General features: G+C 61.9%; 1 protein-coding gene and 1 long non-coding RNA gene across 4 annotated transcripts in view; both read right to left on the bottom strand.

Annotated features, from left to right (window-relative positions):
• Nucleotides 1-242: 242 nt before the first annotated feature.
• Nucleotides 243-1,989, bottom strand: LOC109256023 (uncharacterized). Its single transcript, XR_002075469.2, has 2 exons — nt 1,568-1,989; nt 243-1,013 (listed from the first exon to the last, which is right to left on the bottom strand). It is a non-coding gene; the product is annotated as an uncharacterized LOC109256023 (long non-coding RNA).
• A 7,005-nt stretch (nt 1,990-8,994) lies between these two features.
• The window catches only part of EEFSEC (eukaryotic elongation factor, selenocysteine-tRNA specific), a 249,610-nt gene continuing 243,985 nt past the window's right edge, over nt 8,995-14,619 (bottom strand). For 2 of the 3 annotated variants that reach the window (XM_053898246.1, XM_053898245.1), the window contains one exon: nt 8,995-9,544. In XM_053898246.1, coding sequence (XP_053754221.1) covers nt 9,354-9,544 — 191 coding nt within the window. In that variant the 3' untranslated portion in view covers nt 8,995-9,353. The remainder of the gene's footprint in view (nt 9,545-14,619) is intronic. The other variant, XM_053898247.1, reaches the window with a different exon arrangement.

Here is a 14,619-nt window from a genome sequence, read left to right on the forward strand (position 1 = left end):
CACAGAAGAAAGACTTATGACAGGTGTGAACAGCAGCCCTCCGGCTGGTGTGAGTGCAGATTGCAGGTGCTATAGGGCAGAGCAGGGGTACCGGTAAGATGCGTTGGCCATTGTCCAAGCCGGTGGTCTAGGGCGAGGAGACGCTGACCCTGGGCAGGTGCCAAGGAGGATGTGAGAGACAGAGAGGGCCGTGGGGGCTGCTCTCGGCATCACCAGCTTTGGGAAGGGACCACAGGTGTCAGTAAGTGGCAAAGATCATGTTTTAGTACGAAATCTGCCGTTCGAAAGCTGGCAATAAACATCTAAAAAAGGTAAGGGGCATGTGGGGCAAATAAGGGGCTGTCCCCAGCCACAGCAGAGGTGTGCACTCTGGGGCAGAGCCAGGTCTCAGGGGGCCCAGTGGGTGGGCAGCCGTGAGAATCCATCCAGATCCGGGGTGGTGATTTGTGCGGCACCCTGCTGGGCTGCTGAGGGAGGCGGGCAGAGGTGGCTGTTAGAGCATCCGAGGCAGGAGGGGGTAACCGTGTGTGTGGGGGAGGGTTGGGGGTGCACAGAGAACATACAGTTGGGAGGAGGGAACTGCCCAAGGCCCCACAGCTGGGGTGGGAGTATTGGCTGTGGGAAAAGACTTCCAGAGAGGGCAAGACTGGGATCCACGTCCACAGGGACATACGCGGGCTCCTGTATGTCTGCAGCGGGGCCCGGGGCCCCGGGCATGTCCCAGACTGGCGAGAGGCACTGCTGACTGACCGTGTTCATGTGTACTCTGAGTCATAAACAGAAACTCAACTGCAACCGGCTTCAGCATCAAAGAGAAGTCACTGCCTCACATAACCTGAGTGTAAGCTTCAGGCATAGCTGGTTCCAGGTGTTCAGCGGATACCTTCAGGAATCTGTTTCTCTCCGTCTGTCTGTCAGTCTTTCCTCGGTGTAGACGTCACTCCTTTGTGGTGTAAACGTCACTCCCTTCGTGGTACCAAGATGGTCGTAGCAGCTTCAAGTTGATATCAACCCTAGCGAGAAGACAGGGCCTTGTTCCCAGGGGCTCCAGAAAAAGAACGCAGTGACATGCCCAGCCCCTGTCACCCCCGCATTTTGGGGGGACTGTCCCCTCCCTGAGTCTCTACCCCACACCTGTGAGGTAGAAACGGCCAGAATGCTCGGGGAGGGAGGAGAACAAGGTGCAGGAATTGTCCCGGGAAGTAATGGCACCATCTGGGAAGGGCATGGGCTCTGCACCCCTCCAGACTGGTGGCACGTCCCCATCCCTCACCGACTCCCAGGGGACCTTGGGCAAGTCCTCAGGACCATAAAGCCCCTCTGGGGCCAGGGCCAGAAGGGGAGCTGGGGGTGGGGCTGCAAGCCACCAGCCACGGACAGAGCTCACTCCTGTGGCTGGGTGCTCCGCTCCCCACAGGGCCTGACTGAACCCTCCCCTGAGCACCTGAGCCAGGCTGCGGCCTCCAAAGGCCCAAACACCTCCCTCCAGGTGGTTTCATCTTGGACACGTCACACTTGGCCTGTCTGGGCCTCAGTCACCCAAGGAAACCAGGGTGAGGATTCTTACCTTGTAGGGTGTCCCGCGAGAAAGCATGTGATGTACCCTGCACCGAGTCTGTCGCATGTCAGTGGGGTCCCCCCCACCAACTCTGTAACACCCCCAACTTCCCGGAATCCTCTCGTCTTGGCTGGATCGTCCCTCTTTCAGGGGCAAGCTGTGCCTGGATGAAGCAGCAGGGGGTGAGCGTGGGGGGAAGAGTGCAGGGGCACAGCATGAGCAAAGGTGTGGCGGTGGAAAGAGTCTGTCAGGCTAGGGGCCCTCGAGAAGCTTGTTCGGAGCTGTCTAGGGCTGAGGTGGGACTGGGTGAGTGGGCAGGGGAGGCAGGGGCAGGGTGGGGCTACTGGCCTTGTAGCAGGTCCTGCCAGGTGACCTCAGGCTTGGCCCTGCCTCTCCGGGCCAGGGTCCCCTGGCTGCACTGTGTATAGCAGTGGCCCAGATGCCTCTGTGAGGGCTGCTGGCTGGGGACGGGCGGGTGTGCCCTGTGCAGAACCAGCAGCCTCAGTGTTTCCACCCGAGATGTGGGCACCCCCGGGACTGGGCCTCTTCCCACTATCTTCCGGCCACCGGGAGATGCTTGTCTGCTTTATCAGTGGCACCCCGTGACTCTGACAACCGTCTCTCCTTATCAGCAGCCCACTCGGCTGTCCATGGGGTGGTGGTCGCCCTGCTGGTCAGCATGTCCACCTGTGTACCGAGACCCCCAGTTCCCAGGGACCTGCACCAGGACCAGCTAGGCACTGGGACCGGGCTGGGCATGTGCACTGTGCCCAGGGGACAAGAGTTGGCAGCGGCCGTTTCCCCCCCCGCCCCAGGGTTTCCTGTGCTGGGGGGCTGGGGGCAGGGGACAAATCCTACCCCTGCCTCAGTTTCTCCTCTGTGAAGGAAATCCAAGAAGCCGATCCGGGGGTCCCCAAAGCTGTTCTTTGCCTTGCAGCCCATCTGTAAGCCAGGGGCCTGCAGTGCCAGGAGGGGCAAGGCAGGTCTGCCCCCTAGGGGGCCAGGACACCACCCTCTGAGCCCCAGCCTCCTGTTTCAGCGCCACTGTCTTTTGAGCCTCTTCCCCTGCTCTGGCCGTCGGCAGCCATCTGTGAGGGGAGCCCCGAGGCCCAGAGAGAGGAGGGGGCTGGTCTGAGACCCCACAGGGACACAGAGCATGAGTATCAGGCACAAGGAGTGCTGAGGACACGGGCCTGGAGAATGTGACCCTCGGGGGGATGGAGCAGGAGACGCTGGCCCGGCCTTGATTAGCTTGGGCTCAGCCCAGGGGAGGCTCCGAAGCCAGGCTGCTGCAGGGGCCCCCTCGAGGGCCTGGGCGGTGGGGTGGGTGCGTATCCCTCCACCCTGTCGAATACTGAGAATCAGCGAGATGTTGCCGATTGATGGCTATCAGCCACCCCATCTTCCGGCTCCACATCTGATCAGGGAGCGCATTGCCTCATCTCACAGCACACCCGTTACACAACAGTCCTGCCTGGCGCCCGCTCCCGCCCACCTGCCCCCAGAGGTGTCTGGCCCGCTTCCGTTGGGACCCTGCCCGCAGCCCCCCGCCCAGCACTGCAGACCATTCCTTCCCCGTCTCCAGCCGCTCCTCTGCCTTCCTTCTGGGCTCCCCTTGCCGTGGCCCGAGTCTTAGATGCAGGCCCCTACCCAAGGGCTGCGCCAGGCGGGCTCAGGAATCCACACCATGCTCATCGGGAGGTCTTGGCCAGACCTGGTCCCGCTGCTGGGTTCCCCTCTTGGTGGGCCCGCGCTGTGCCCAGTGACCCTGCAGAGGCTGCCCAGGTGTCCCGGGTCCCCTCCCTCCCGGCTCCCTCTTGCACCCAAGCGGCGTCAAGGCCAGCAGAGGACGTCACCTCCTAATCATTCCCGACCTCCTCCTCCCCATCTCTACGGAGCCCCGCCCCCACACCCCTTCCCCTCACAGCACCTCCTTCCTGGCCAGTGGCTTCACACACCTTCCCCACGTGCGCGCGGCGGGTCCCCAGTGCTAATGGCAGAGGCGGTGGTCTTGGGTGTGGGCGAGGTTAGTGGCCGTAGGAGGACAGTCTAGGGACAGCATAAGGAGCTGGCGTGGCAAGTCCTGCTTCGGTAGTGAATCGGGAGGACACAGGATGGGCCAGGCCTGGCTTTCGTGGCCTGGTGTGGGCTCCAGCCCCGGAACCCTTGGGAAATTTCTGTTTCCAAGGCCTTCCCCTGGAGCTCTGGGGAAAGCCTGGCTCCTGCCCCCTACCTGGCCTGTCCCCCGACCCTGCCTTTCTATATCTGAGCCGGGGAGCCCCTCTGGGCCTTCTCACCCTCAGAGGGAACTGAAGAGACGGGGTGAGGAGGGGCCCTCAGAGGCTGCAGGTATGATCACACCTAGGGACAGATGCTGGGGTGGAAAAAGCAGGGAGAAAGGGTGCGAGGGGAGGGCTGACCAAACTCCAGTGGTGCCTGTGCTTCGCAGGTGACCAGCCCCACCCCGAGCCCGCACTTCTCGGCCTCCAACCTGCCCCCCGTCAGCTGGCTGTCCAGCAGGGTCTGTGCTGGACACAGCTCGGGGGCCGGACCGGGCCTCAAGGTGTGGCAGGTGGGAGAAGTGAACTGGACACGAGAGAGGTGGATGTGGAGACCCAGAGACAGAGTGGCGCTGGGGGAGCGAAGGAAGACGGCCGTGGGGATGCAGGCTGAGTTTGCCGCAACGGATGCTACCCGCCCTGCCACCCCGGGTGGCCTGGCCACAGGCACCCTCGCCGGCCACCTGCCTTAGCTTGCGGGACCCACCCCAGGGGAGGGAGTGGGGCGTGGGCAGGGCGGGAGAGCAGAGGCTTGGCCCCAGCAGAATAGGGTGGCCCTTAGCAGCCTGACTCCCGGCGCTGCCTGGTGGTGACTCTGCTGGAAGCCTGGGGGCTCAGGGCTGAGTCTGTGGGTGCCCCTTGAGGGGCCAGGCAGGTAGCCGGACCTGGCCCCTTACCCCAGCCTCCTCAGGTCAGCCTGGGCTCCCAGCTGGCCTTTATCTGGAGCCCCAGCTGTGGCGACGGGAAGTGGCCGTTTCTCTCCGCTGTGCTTTCTCCCCACCAGACCTGGCGATAACATGGGAGGGTGTGGGGGGATTGAGCAATACTTCGTGGCAGGGTACACGGGGAGGCTCCGGGGCTCATGACCTCTGACCTGCTGGCCTGGGGGAGGACAGGAGTCTGGGGTCCAGGGTGCCCCACCTCACCGCATCCAGGGAGCACCAGGCTGTGACCCCAGGACCTGGCACACAGGAGGTGCTCAATAAATGCAGAATGACCAACTCCGGGTCTCTTCCCAAATCTGTCCCTGCTCCCAGCTTCCACCCCTCGATGCTGAATCCCCAAACCTTCTCCAGAGCCCTCTTCTTCCTCCCAGGGCTCAGCCTGCACTGCCGCCTCCCCTGGGCTCCTTGGCCAGTCCTGGGAGTCCTCCTCTAGCCCTGAGGTCTCTTGCGGCCCTGATCTCCAAGCCCTGGAAATTTAGCATAGGAGTGTCCAGAACTGGCAGGAAGTTGGGGTCCAGAGGGGTCTCTTGAAACCCCGATCTGAGGCACTCTCCCTGCCCCTCCATGCCCTTCAAGGCCACTGACAGCAGCCTTCAAGGCCTCTGGTCCTGCCCAGCCTGCCTGCATAGCTGCCGCCTTTGCTTCCCTTGCCGCCCCCCCGGCACTCAGCAAGGGAATGGGGCTCCCGCAGGGGACTCCGCAAGACCAGAGTTGGGGTCGGCCGCCCCCCAAGGGAGTACGCAGGGCCCCCCTCACCAGCATCCCTCCGCTGCCTCCCCGCAATCAAGCCCTGGTGCTGGCTGAGCTTGGCTAATTAATGGCATGACTCTGTTATCAGCCAAGTGTTAATTACTCTTTTTAATCAGGGCTGCCTATGTGGAGGCTCCTGGAGGCCCGGTAGGGGCTGGAGGGAGACTGGGAGCCATGACCTCATCCCTCCTCACGCAGGCCCTACCAAGTGCTCTCCTGGAGCCCTCGCTCCTGCTGTGCCCCCTGCTGGACGGTACCCTCCTCCCCCTGGCCAACTCCTACTCTTTCTTTGAGACCTTGCCTAGGTGGTCCCTCAGCGAGAGGCCTCCCCTCGCCCCAGTCATGGTGACGGAGGACAGACAGAGCTCAACAAGGAGCTGGGAGGCTGTGAGCAGGACTGGCCTTGGGCTCCAGAAGCAGACCTGGAAATGCTGACCCCGGGGGAAGGCAGAGGAGGCAGGCAGGGCCTGAGGCCTGGATCAGCCTGAGGGTGAGTTGGCACTGAGAGGGTCCGGCTCACCCTGAGGGGGGCTCTGGGTCCATAGAACAGGGGCAATGAGCCTTCTGCCGTCCCACCAGGTCCTGGGGACCAGGCCCCACCCACTTGCAAGTCCCTGTGGCCCCGGACACATGTGTTGCCACCCTGTGCACACTGGACCCGACACCCCTCTTCTTAGCCCCACTCCCACACAGATGCACCAGAGATCTCCAGCCTGACAGACCACCCTCAGAGATACATACACACCCGAGACTGAGATCCATTCACATGCCCAGACATCAACAGACACAGATACCTGGGACACACACACACACACACACACACACACACACCGGCAGGGCAAGAGGCCTGGGAGAACAGAAGCTGCCCCATCTCCTGCCCTGGGCCCCCAGGGCTTCCCGTTTACGAGACTTTATCTATCAAAAATATATTAACCCAGAAGCCTGTTTCCATCAGAGTCTCGATTCCAGGGACATTTCCAGATAAGCCTTATCTCATTGCTGGTGCATTAGCCCCGCTGGTTGGGGGCCTGCCAATCACGGCTGCCCCTCCTGCCCCAGCCGGTGGCAGGACGCCTGCCCATGACTTCATTCTGTATGGGCGGGTGGGCGGGAGCACTAGGCGGGGTGCTGCTGCCCCTTGTGCCCCCCACCCCCCACCCAAAGCAGGGTCCCAGAAGGCACCTGTTTCCAAGGACACACCCAAGGTCTTGAGGCAAGGGTGTCATCCAGAGCCTAGGCAATGGTACCGGTCGGCTGAGCCCCAGCTCCCACCACCTCCCTCATCTATAATTGAGGCAATGCTTCCCAGACCACATTCCCAGATTTGGGGAGTTTCCGCCTGTGATGGTGGCTTCAGTGTGCTTGTACTCTCTTCTGGAGCACCTAGGGCTGGTGGGGGAGCCAGGGGAAGGGGGCCACTGCCCGTCAGAATGCCCCTGGGCGCTGGCCCCCGCCCCTGTCCAGCCACCCTGGCTGCCCTTTTCCTTCAAAGGCTGTGCCCTGGCCCAAGCCTGCTAATGGGTGCTCGGGTTTCTTCCGATGCCAGGCCCGATAGGGGCTTCTCGGAGCAGGCCGACTCACCGCACTCTCTGTGGTGGGGGGGGGGGGGCCTGAGGCTTCTGGGAGTCAGTCACACCCCAGGCGGCTCTCCCTCCTCTCTGTGCCTCAGTGTCCTCCACCTGAGCCCGCTTCCTTCCCTGGGCTTTAAGGAGTGTGATCTTCAGGTGAGGTGGGAGGCAGGAAGACAGGTGCAGGTGGCTGTGGGGATGGTCACAGAAAGATGTTTGATTTGGCAAACAGCTGGGCCTGGGGCGGCCCGCACCACTGGTCAGGGGTTTGTAGGCCCTTCACCTTCCTGTGTGAGACCCTGTGTGCTGGTCCCATCCTCAGGGCAGTGGGTAACACGATGGGCCCAGTACCTGAAGAGCCCCACAAAGCAGCTGCTTCTGTTCTCATTTTATACGTGGGGACACTGAGGCACAGAGGTTAAGGGACTTGCCCAAGGTCACACAAGCAGAGAGGCCAGGCAGTGGCTCGAGTCCACGCTATCTCCCTCTCCCCCATGGATCTGCCCCCAGAACTAGGTCCTGCTCAGTGGGCACCCCTCTATGTCTGCGGGGGGTGGGGGTGGGGCTCTGCTGGCCACATGATGCGGCCAAGGGCAGGACGGGGCAGGGGATACCCTGGAGGTGGGTTCAGGTGGAGGACCCGGAGGCACAGAGAGGAGGGGCAGCTGCCCAGGGAGGAGTCGCCGAGCCCAGGGCTACTCTTGCAGGGACACCCAGAAGGGGCCCAGAGGGAGGGGCCAGCCTCACACCCCTCGGTCAGGGGGGACTCGGCCGGGCTGGGGGGCACCCAGCAGCTCTGGCCTTAGAGTTCCACGCTGGGGATGATGCCGGAGGGAGTTTCCTCCTCTAAGGGGCAGGGCCTGGGGAGACCCCAGCTCCTCCCAGCTGTGTCCACTCCAAAGGGTTGAGTAGGCACGGGAGGTGGCCTGGTGGGGGGGGGCTGGACCCTGGCCTGCAGAAGGCTGAGGGCCAGGCAAGAAGTGCCACTGCTGTTACTGGAGGTGTCCCCTCAGGCGGTGGCAGTGAGGCTCCAAGGAACCACTGGACGGTCTGCACGCAGCGCCTCCCTCTCCCTGCACCCAGCCCTCTCCCAGTTTATTCCCAGTCCGGGGAGAAGTGGGGGCCGGGCCTGAACTCTCCCAGCCTCCAGCCCTCAGCTGTCGCTCCTGACTGCTGTCCCTGGCCTGGCCTAACGTTCGGTCCCTGTGAGGGCTGGGGAGGGCCTGCTGGCCAGCTGCCCTCACACGTGCCCTTTGAGCACGCTGCCGCCTGTGGCCCAGGCCCCACACATACAGCGCGTCCTGCACGCCACTCCCTTCTCCTCTCTGCTCTCAGCCCCAGGACCTCACCCCTCCAAGCCCGTGGATTGCCACCGCCCCGTTAGTATCTTTGATGGTAGTTCTGCAAGTTAAAGCACAGTGCACCGATCACCAGGATAAAAGGGTGGCCCCTGTGTCTGTCTGGAGGCCAAATCAAGGAACACCAGCACGTCTGTTTGTCCTACAGATGTCTTTAAAGGCTTTGATTTCCCCTCATTAAGTTGGTTTCACCATCTCCCTCTTTCCCGAGTATCCACAGCTCAGGTGGCGGGGTGGGGTGGCCTGGCCTGTGGGGCAGAGGCAGAGGAGCTAAGCAGGGGCTTCCTGGGCTTTGGAGAAGCCTGTGCTCATGGTTCCTGGCCCACCGTGTACTCTGCACAGGGCTCCCTCACCTGCCTGCACCTCCACACCCTGGGGAGTACGGACCCCAAGCTCAAGGGCTGAGGTCTAGGGACTCCTGGTGTGGGAATGACGGAGCAGGCTTGCCTCTGCCCTGACACCCTGCCCTGCACCCCACGACTCCCCAGAACCCCATGTGTGCCCCTCCTGGCAGAGCCCTCTCAGGACCTGGCTGCCTAGAGCACCCCCATGTCTCTCAAGGCCCAGGAGACCCCAGGGGCCACCCAGTCTGGCCTAGGGGCCTGACACCCTGTGGATCCCTCTGCCCCCCTGGGCTCTGAGTTCTGGTCCCTCCCCCAGCTCCACTCTGGGAAGGAACCCTGGCAATTCCCTTGATATTCCCCTTAGGAACAGAGGTCAGGGGACACTCCCAGTGAAATCACAGAGACCAGCAGAGAGAGCAGGCACCACAGGACATTTATTTGCAGCTGGCAAGTGCCAGGCCACCTGGAGTCAGGGCATGGATTGGCCCTCACATGGCTGCCGGCTGGGCAGCCGGGGAGACACTGGCCACCAGTAGGTGGGAGGGTGCCAGGGTGGAGGGACAGACCCTCTTGGCCCCAACACTGGTGACACTGCCCCCACATCCTCCAGGCTTCTCACTGGGGTTCAGTGCCAGGCCTGGGGGCCCGTGCCTCCAGAGTCATGGGGAGGGACGTACTAAAGGGGGTCGAGGCACATCTGGTTGGGCATTTGGCATCACGGCCCAGCCCGGGGCCTGGGCAAGGTGGCCCCAGGGGAGGTCACTGGAACGTTCAGGGAGACTGGACCATGCGCTTGTGGGTGTCAAAAACGTAACGCTTGAAAGACAGGCTGAGGGCCACGTGCTGTGTGGGCTCAGGCCGCTCTGCCCCCTCCTCCTGCTTGGCTGCCTCCCCTCGTCCGGCCCGGCCCCGCTTCTTGAGGGTGGGCGTCAGGATCTTCTTGGACTCGGGGCTGAGGCCACCTGCAAGGCACAGAAAGAGAGCCTGTTAGCCTGCCGCTCCCTAGCCTGCCCCCTCACCGGCCCGGATGGGCACACACCTGAAATAGCACATCTCCAAGTCCCCTTCTCCCAACTCTGCAACACCCTCACGCCCGCCGAGGCTGAGCCACGACCCCCGTGCCACCTTGGCAGGCTCGCCCCCTTCTACCTCCTTCCCCAGCCAACGGACCCCTGAGGCCTATGGTCCACTCTGCCGCCTAAATCCCTGCATCCTGGCCCCTCCCCGCACCACGCTAGTCCACGGCAGGTCTGTCCAGCTTGGAGCTCAGCAGGGCTCCCTGCCTCCGTCTCCCAGTCCCCTGCCCACCCATGCACTCTGCACTCAGGCTCCAGTGGGGATCAGCCCCACACTTGGTGGCCATGTCCTTCTCCTGCTCTACATGGTCCTGCTGTCTCCCAGAGCACTCACACTAAAACACATGCACTGAAGCTTGACTTTGAGGCTCCCTGGGCTAGGAGTCCTCCAGCTGCCCCTGGGGATCCATTCTCTGCTCCTCTGTGTGCCTGGGAGGCTGGCCTCTGCAGAAGGCATATGGGCTCCTGTGGCCCTCTGGTTTCTGGTTGGGTCCAGCCAATGGGAGCCCCAGTGGATCAGAGGACAAGAGGGGAGAGTAAGTGGGGTGACGATCCCTGCTCCCTAAGATCGGAGCTCCTGTCGGGGGTCCTTCCCCCTGGGCTCTTGTACACGCTGTCCCATGCAGGGTGGGGGTGGCCCCTACTCCTTCCCACCACATCTTACTGGCTCCTTTCAACCCCGCTCTGGCCACTCCCTCCATTGCATACAGTGTACAGACTTTATATTCACTCCCTCCGGACAAATGATTAAGTGGAAATCAGTTTCCTGCTGACAACCCTGACTCAGACCAACCCCAACTCTTCCGGCCCCTTCACCCACTGCTTTTGCACTTTCCCTGCGGCCCTGAGGAACACACGACTGTCCCTGGGCTCCCCAGCGTCACACTTGTGGGCCTCTGCAAATGCTGTTCCCTCTGCCTGGGACGTCCTTCCCCTCCTTGCTAATGGGAAGAAACCCTGTTCATCCTTGAACAGCAGGCTTGCTCTGGGGCTCGTCTGTATGAAGAAACTGCTTGGTCGTACCATGGTGCGGCCTCTTCGGGGGCTGCTGGCCAGGATGAGCACTCGGCTGCCTCGAGCATAGGAGCCGAGGCTCCGGCTCACCCGAGGCTGTGGTCAGACCTCAGATCGGCCCGGCACAAGCAGAGCTCCCTGGGGCAGGCGTTCACCCTCTGAGGCCGCTCACGACCCCACTGGGGGAACCTGGGGGGAGCAGACTGGCAGGGCCGTGGGGGGGTGAGCTGAGGGGGCACCGTGAGACTTGCATGGGGCAGGGAGGCCCAGCGGGCGGCAGCTCCTGGAGCGGCTACGGGGAGAGCTAGGTCCAACCCTTCTTCCCCTGGGGAGAGGCCAGTGGGGTGGAGTCCAGCCTACACTGTGCTTGCTAAAAGACGGGTCCTGGCAGGCCTGTGTCCCCCAGAGAGGGTGCTTACTTCTAATAGGCACAGAGGGGCCGTATCAGCCAGTGGACCCAGAGGCCGGGTGTCTAGAGCTGGTGGGAAGTTGGGGGTAGGCACCAGGCGGAGGGCTCCCCTCCCTGCATGCCCCAGGGTGCCCTGATCTGCATCTGCCAGCACGTGAAGGGCGTCCTCCTTTGCCCCAGTGCTGGCTGGGTGCCAGCTGTCTGCCTGAGACGAAAAGGCAGATGTGCAGCTCTGGAGGACCTTTGCACATCGTGTCTTAACCAGCTGGGGGCTCTGGGCGGCAGCGGTGGGTGGATTCTTCTGGCTTAGACCAGGCACTCACGCATGCTTGCTGAAGATGTCAGCAAGCCCTTCATCTTACAGATGAGAAGACAGAGGGCCTCATGGAGGGCTCCTCCAGGCCCCACAGAGGGTCTGGAAGAGTGAGGATTTGAACTCTGGGCTTGCTTCTGATGGCAGATACCGGCCAGCCCGGCCCTCAGTGGGGGCACCCCTTAAGCAGACGCCTAAAAATGGTTGTGCAGGGGACCATCGGCTGTGGAGCATCCTGTACTGGCCCTGCAGTTCCCTGATGTTCAGAAAGGTGGCCAGGAGGCTGCTTGAAGGGACACGGTACAGTCTGTTGGGGAAGTTCTGCCTCCTCCACGAAGGACTCTGTCTCCCTGTCCACAGGCGTCTCAGAGCCTGCACCACCTGCATTGCCCAGGAAGGCTGGGACTTGTGGCCAATGTGAATGGGGCTCTGGGACACTAGGAGCCTGTGGGGCCCCTAGCATGGGGAGCCACCCTCTGGCTGCACAGCATGGTGTCTGATCACAGGCCCCACACCCAGCCGGTCTGCGTGCCTCTGGGATGGGGCGTGGGAATGGCCCCGGGCCAGGCCCCCAAGCAAGCATCAGGCCTGCAGGTATCTGCCTCCCTGAATCGGAGCCCTGGCCTTCCTTCTGCAAACAGAGAAGGTGGCTGGCACCAGACCCTGACAAATGGCATGGGCGGCCTGTCTCCCTGTGGTGCCAGGAGGTCTGATGGCTGAAGAGGCGCGGGGCTCCCCGGCGTCTGCGCCGGGCTGGGGAGACAGGCGTGGCCCAATCGGCGGTCCATCTCGCCCGTGCTGGCTCTCATTACACACGGTGCATACCTCGCACGGCCCAAAGCAGGCAGAGCCAGAAAATCTATCTGGCACAGGCAAACATGCGGCCGTTTAATTGCTCTACTGAGATGGTCAGGCTCCTTTACCTCTGCCCCATTTGGGGATGGCCTGGACACAATGCCCAGAAAGCCTCCCAACATGGGCCTGTTCTCTGGTGCTGCCGAAGCTGTTGGATTTGCGGAAAACGTCGCTGGGAGCTGCTTCGTTTTGCAGTGGCTTTTTCCTCCCCTTAGCCAAACAGCCAAAGCAGGGAAATGAAGGGCAGGTCAGGGCGTCGGGGGTCGGAGCTGCTGCCCACCTAATCGCCAGGCTTCTCCCAACCTGCCCCTGTGTCTTTCAGCGAAAAATGCTCACAGGAGGCTCTAGGACTGGAGATGACAGCAGTGAACACGCAGACCAGGGCCTGGCCCCCACAGAGTTTACTAGTCCGAGAAGAGGCAGAGGGGAAACAAGCCAGCAAGATAATCCAGACAGCCACTGAGGCCATCAAGGAAGCAAAAGTGCTGTGTCACCAGGAGGGGAGGATGGCCAGGTTGCTTGCGCCCAGGGCAGGCTTTTCCGAGGAAGAGTTCCGAACGGGGACCAGGTGACAGGGACTGGCCGCACGCAGCCCTGGGCAAGGGTCTGCATGCAAAGGGAGTCTGAGTGCTGGGTGGGAATGAGCGTGATGCTCGAGTATGGATGAGGACGTGTGGCTACATGCTGGTGGGGCCACAGGGTGACCGCAGCTTACCGAGTCCCCATAGTGCTCCCTGTGTGCCAGGCTCTTCGGGAGCCCAAATCAGGGAGGGTCCCAGGGACCTTTGGGGGCTCAGAGTGGTGAGGGATGTCCACCCGCCCAGCACCCACCAGGGCTCCCCACACTTCCTGTGTGCCCTGGGGATACAGAGGCAAGCAGGACGGTCCCACTCTCATGGAGCTACCATCCTCTCTTAGGGACTTCCCCCTGAAGCACCCTCGAGAGGCCCCATGGGTTGGGTAGCCATGTGTCGCCCCTCCTGGGATGGCCCTTGACGTTGGGAGCATGTCTGGAGCTCCTGGCCTCTGACTTCTGCATCCCTCTTCTCCCACCCGAGCTGGCCTGCATTGTGTCTCTGAACTGTCCCCCTCACCTGACACACCAGGTGCATTCCCACCTCAGAGCCTTTGCATTCACTGGTTCCTCTGCTGGCAGATCCGCCCCAGGAGTTCCAGTGGCTCCCAGGCCCACCTCCTTCTAATCGCTGTGCAAATGACACCTCCTGGTGAGGCCTTCTTGACCACTATCACCCCCTCCTGCCCCAACTCCCCCCCCCCCCCAGTTATTTTTTTCCAGTAGCTATTATCACCTTCTGACATACTGCTGTAAGTTCCTCATTTTGATATCTGTTCTCTGCCCCTGCTGTATGCACGTCCTACCATGGCAGGGATTTTTGTCTCTGCATGCACCGCTGCAAGCCCAACACCTAGAACACTCCCTGGCTCACAGGAGGGGCTCAAAGAATATTACGAATGAAAAGTGCTGGATGAGACCCTCTGAGACCCTGCTGGGTGAGCACTGGCTACTAAGCTCCCCAAATGGTCACCGCATAGACCCAGCCACCTACCTCTAGGCATTCCATCCCAATAAGCAACCTGAGATTTGTATACACAGATGTCACCACGCGTGTGGGCACTTGACCCCCACAGCCCAGTGTGGAAGAAACTGAGGCCCGGGAGAGTGACTGGCCCCAGGTCACACAGGTCTGGAGAGGCAGAGCTGGACTTGTGAGGCTACCCGATCCCAAGGTCTGTGTGCACCACGGAGGAGGTGCGTTGGCCTGTGGAGTTACAAGGGTGCTGAGACCCGTGGGAGGGCAGTCAGGACGGGATTGGCATGCATTTGCTGCGGCAGAATATTCTGGGAGATGAAGTGACACCTGAGAAGAGTTCACAGTTACACAAAGGCAAACTTAAAAATTAACTGAAAAAAAAAAAAAGAAAAAGAAAACGCCACAGGAATACAAATTTGTTGGAAGACTTCTGCTCTAACTCTGGGATGCAGAAAGACAGACTGGAAGACTATCCACTAGGCCGTCAGAGATCGGGGGTAAGTTACAGGCGATGCTCTTCTTTCTACTTTTCTCCACTTCCCGAGGTTAATACTGTGAGCCTGGGTGCTCATGGGGCCATCTCCTACGGGCCACTGGCATGGCCTCCTGCACCCAGGCCCAGAGGAAGCGGAGTGCGACCCAGTGCAGTCTGGCTGCTGAATGCACGGCCACACGGGGAGGCAGCGGGGAGGGAGGAGGGCTCCAGGGGGGCGGGCAGGGGAGGAAGGGGAGGCTGGGGAGGTGGCTGTCACCCCAGGCCAGGTCTCATCTCCATGTCCTGGTTAAGGCCGCCGTGGGCCAGGAAGCTCACTGCCAT

The sequence above is a fragment of the Panthera pardus genome, unplaced genomic scaffold, assembly GCF_024362965.1.
Source record: "Panthera pardus isolate Hobbes unplaced genomic scaffold, ASM2436296v1 HiC_scaffold_8, whole genome shotgun sequence".
In the NCBI taxonomy this organism is placed as follows: Eukaryota; Metazoa; Chordata; class Mammalia; order Carnivora; family Felidae; genus Panthera; species Panthera pardus.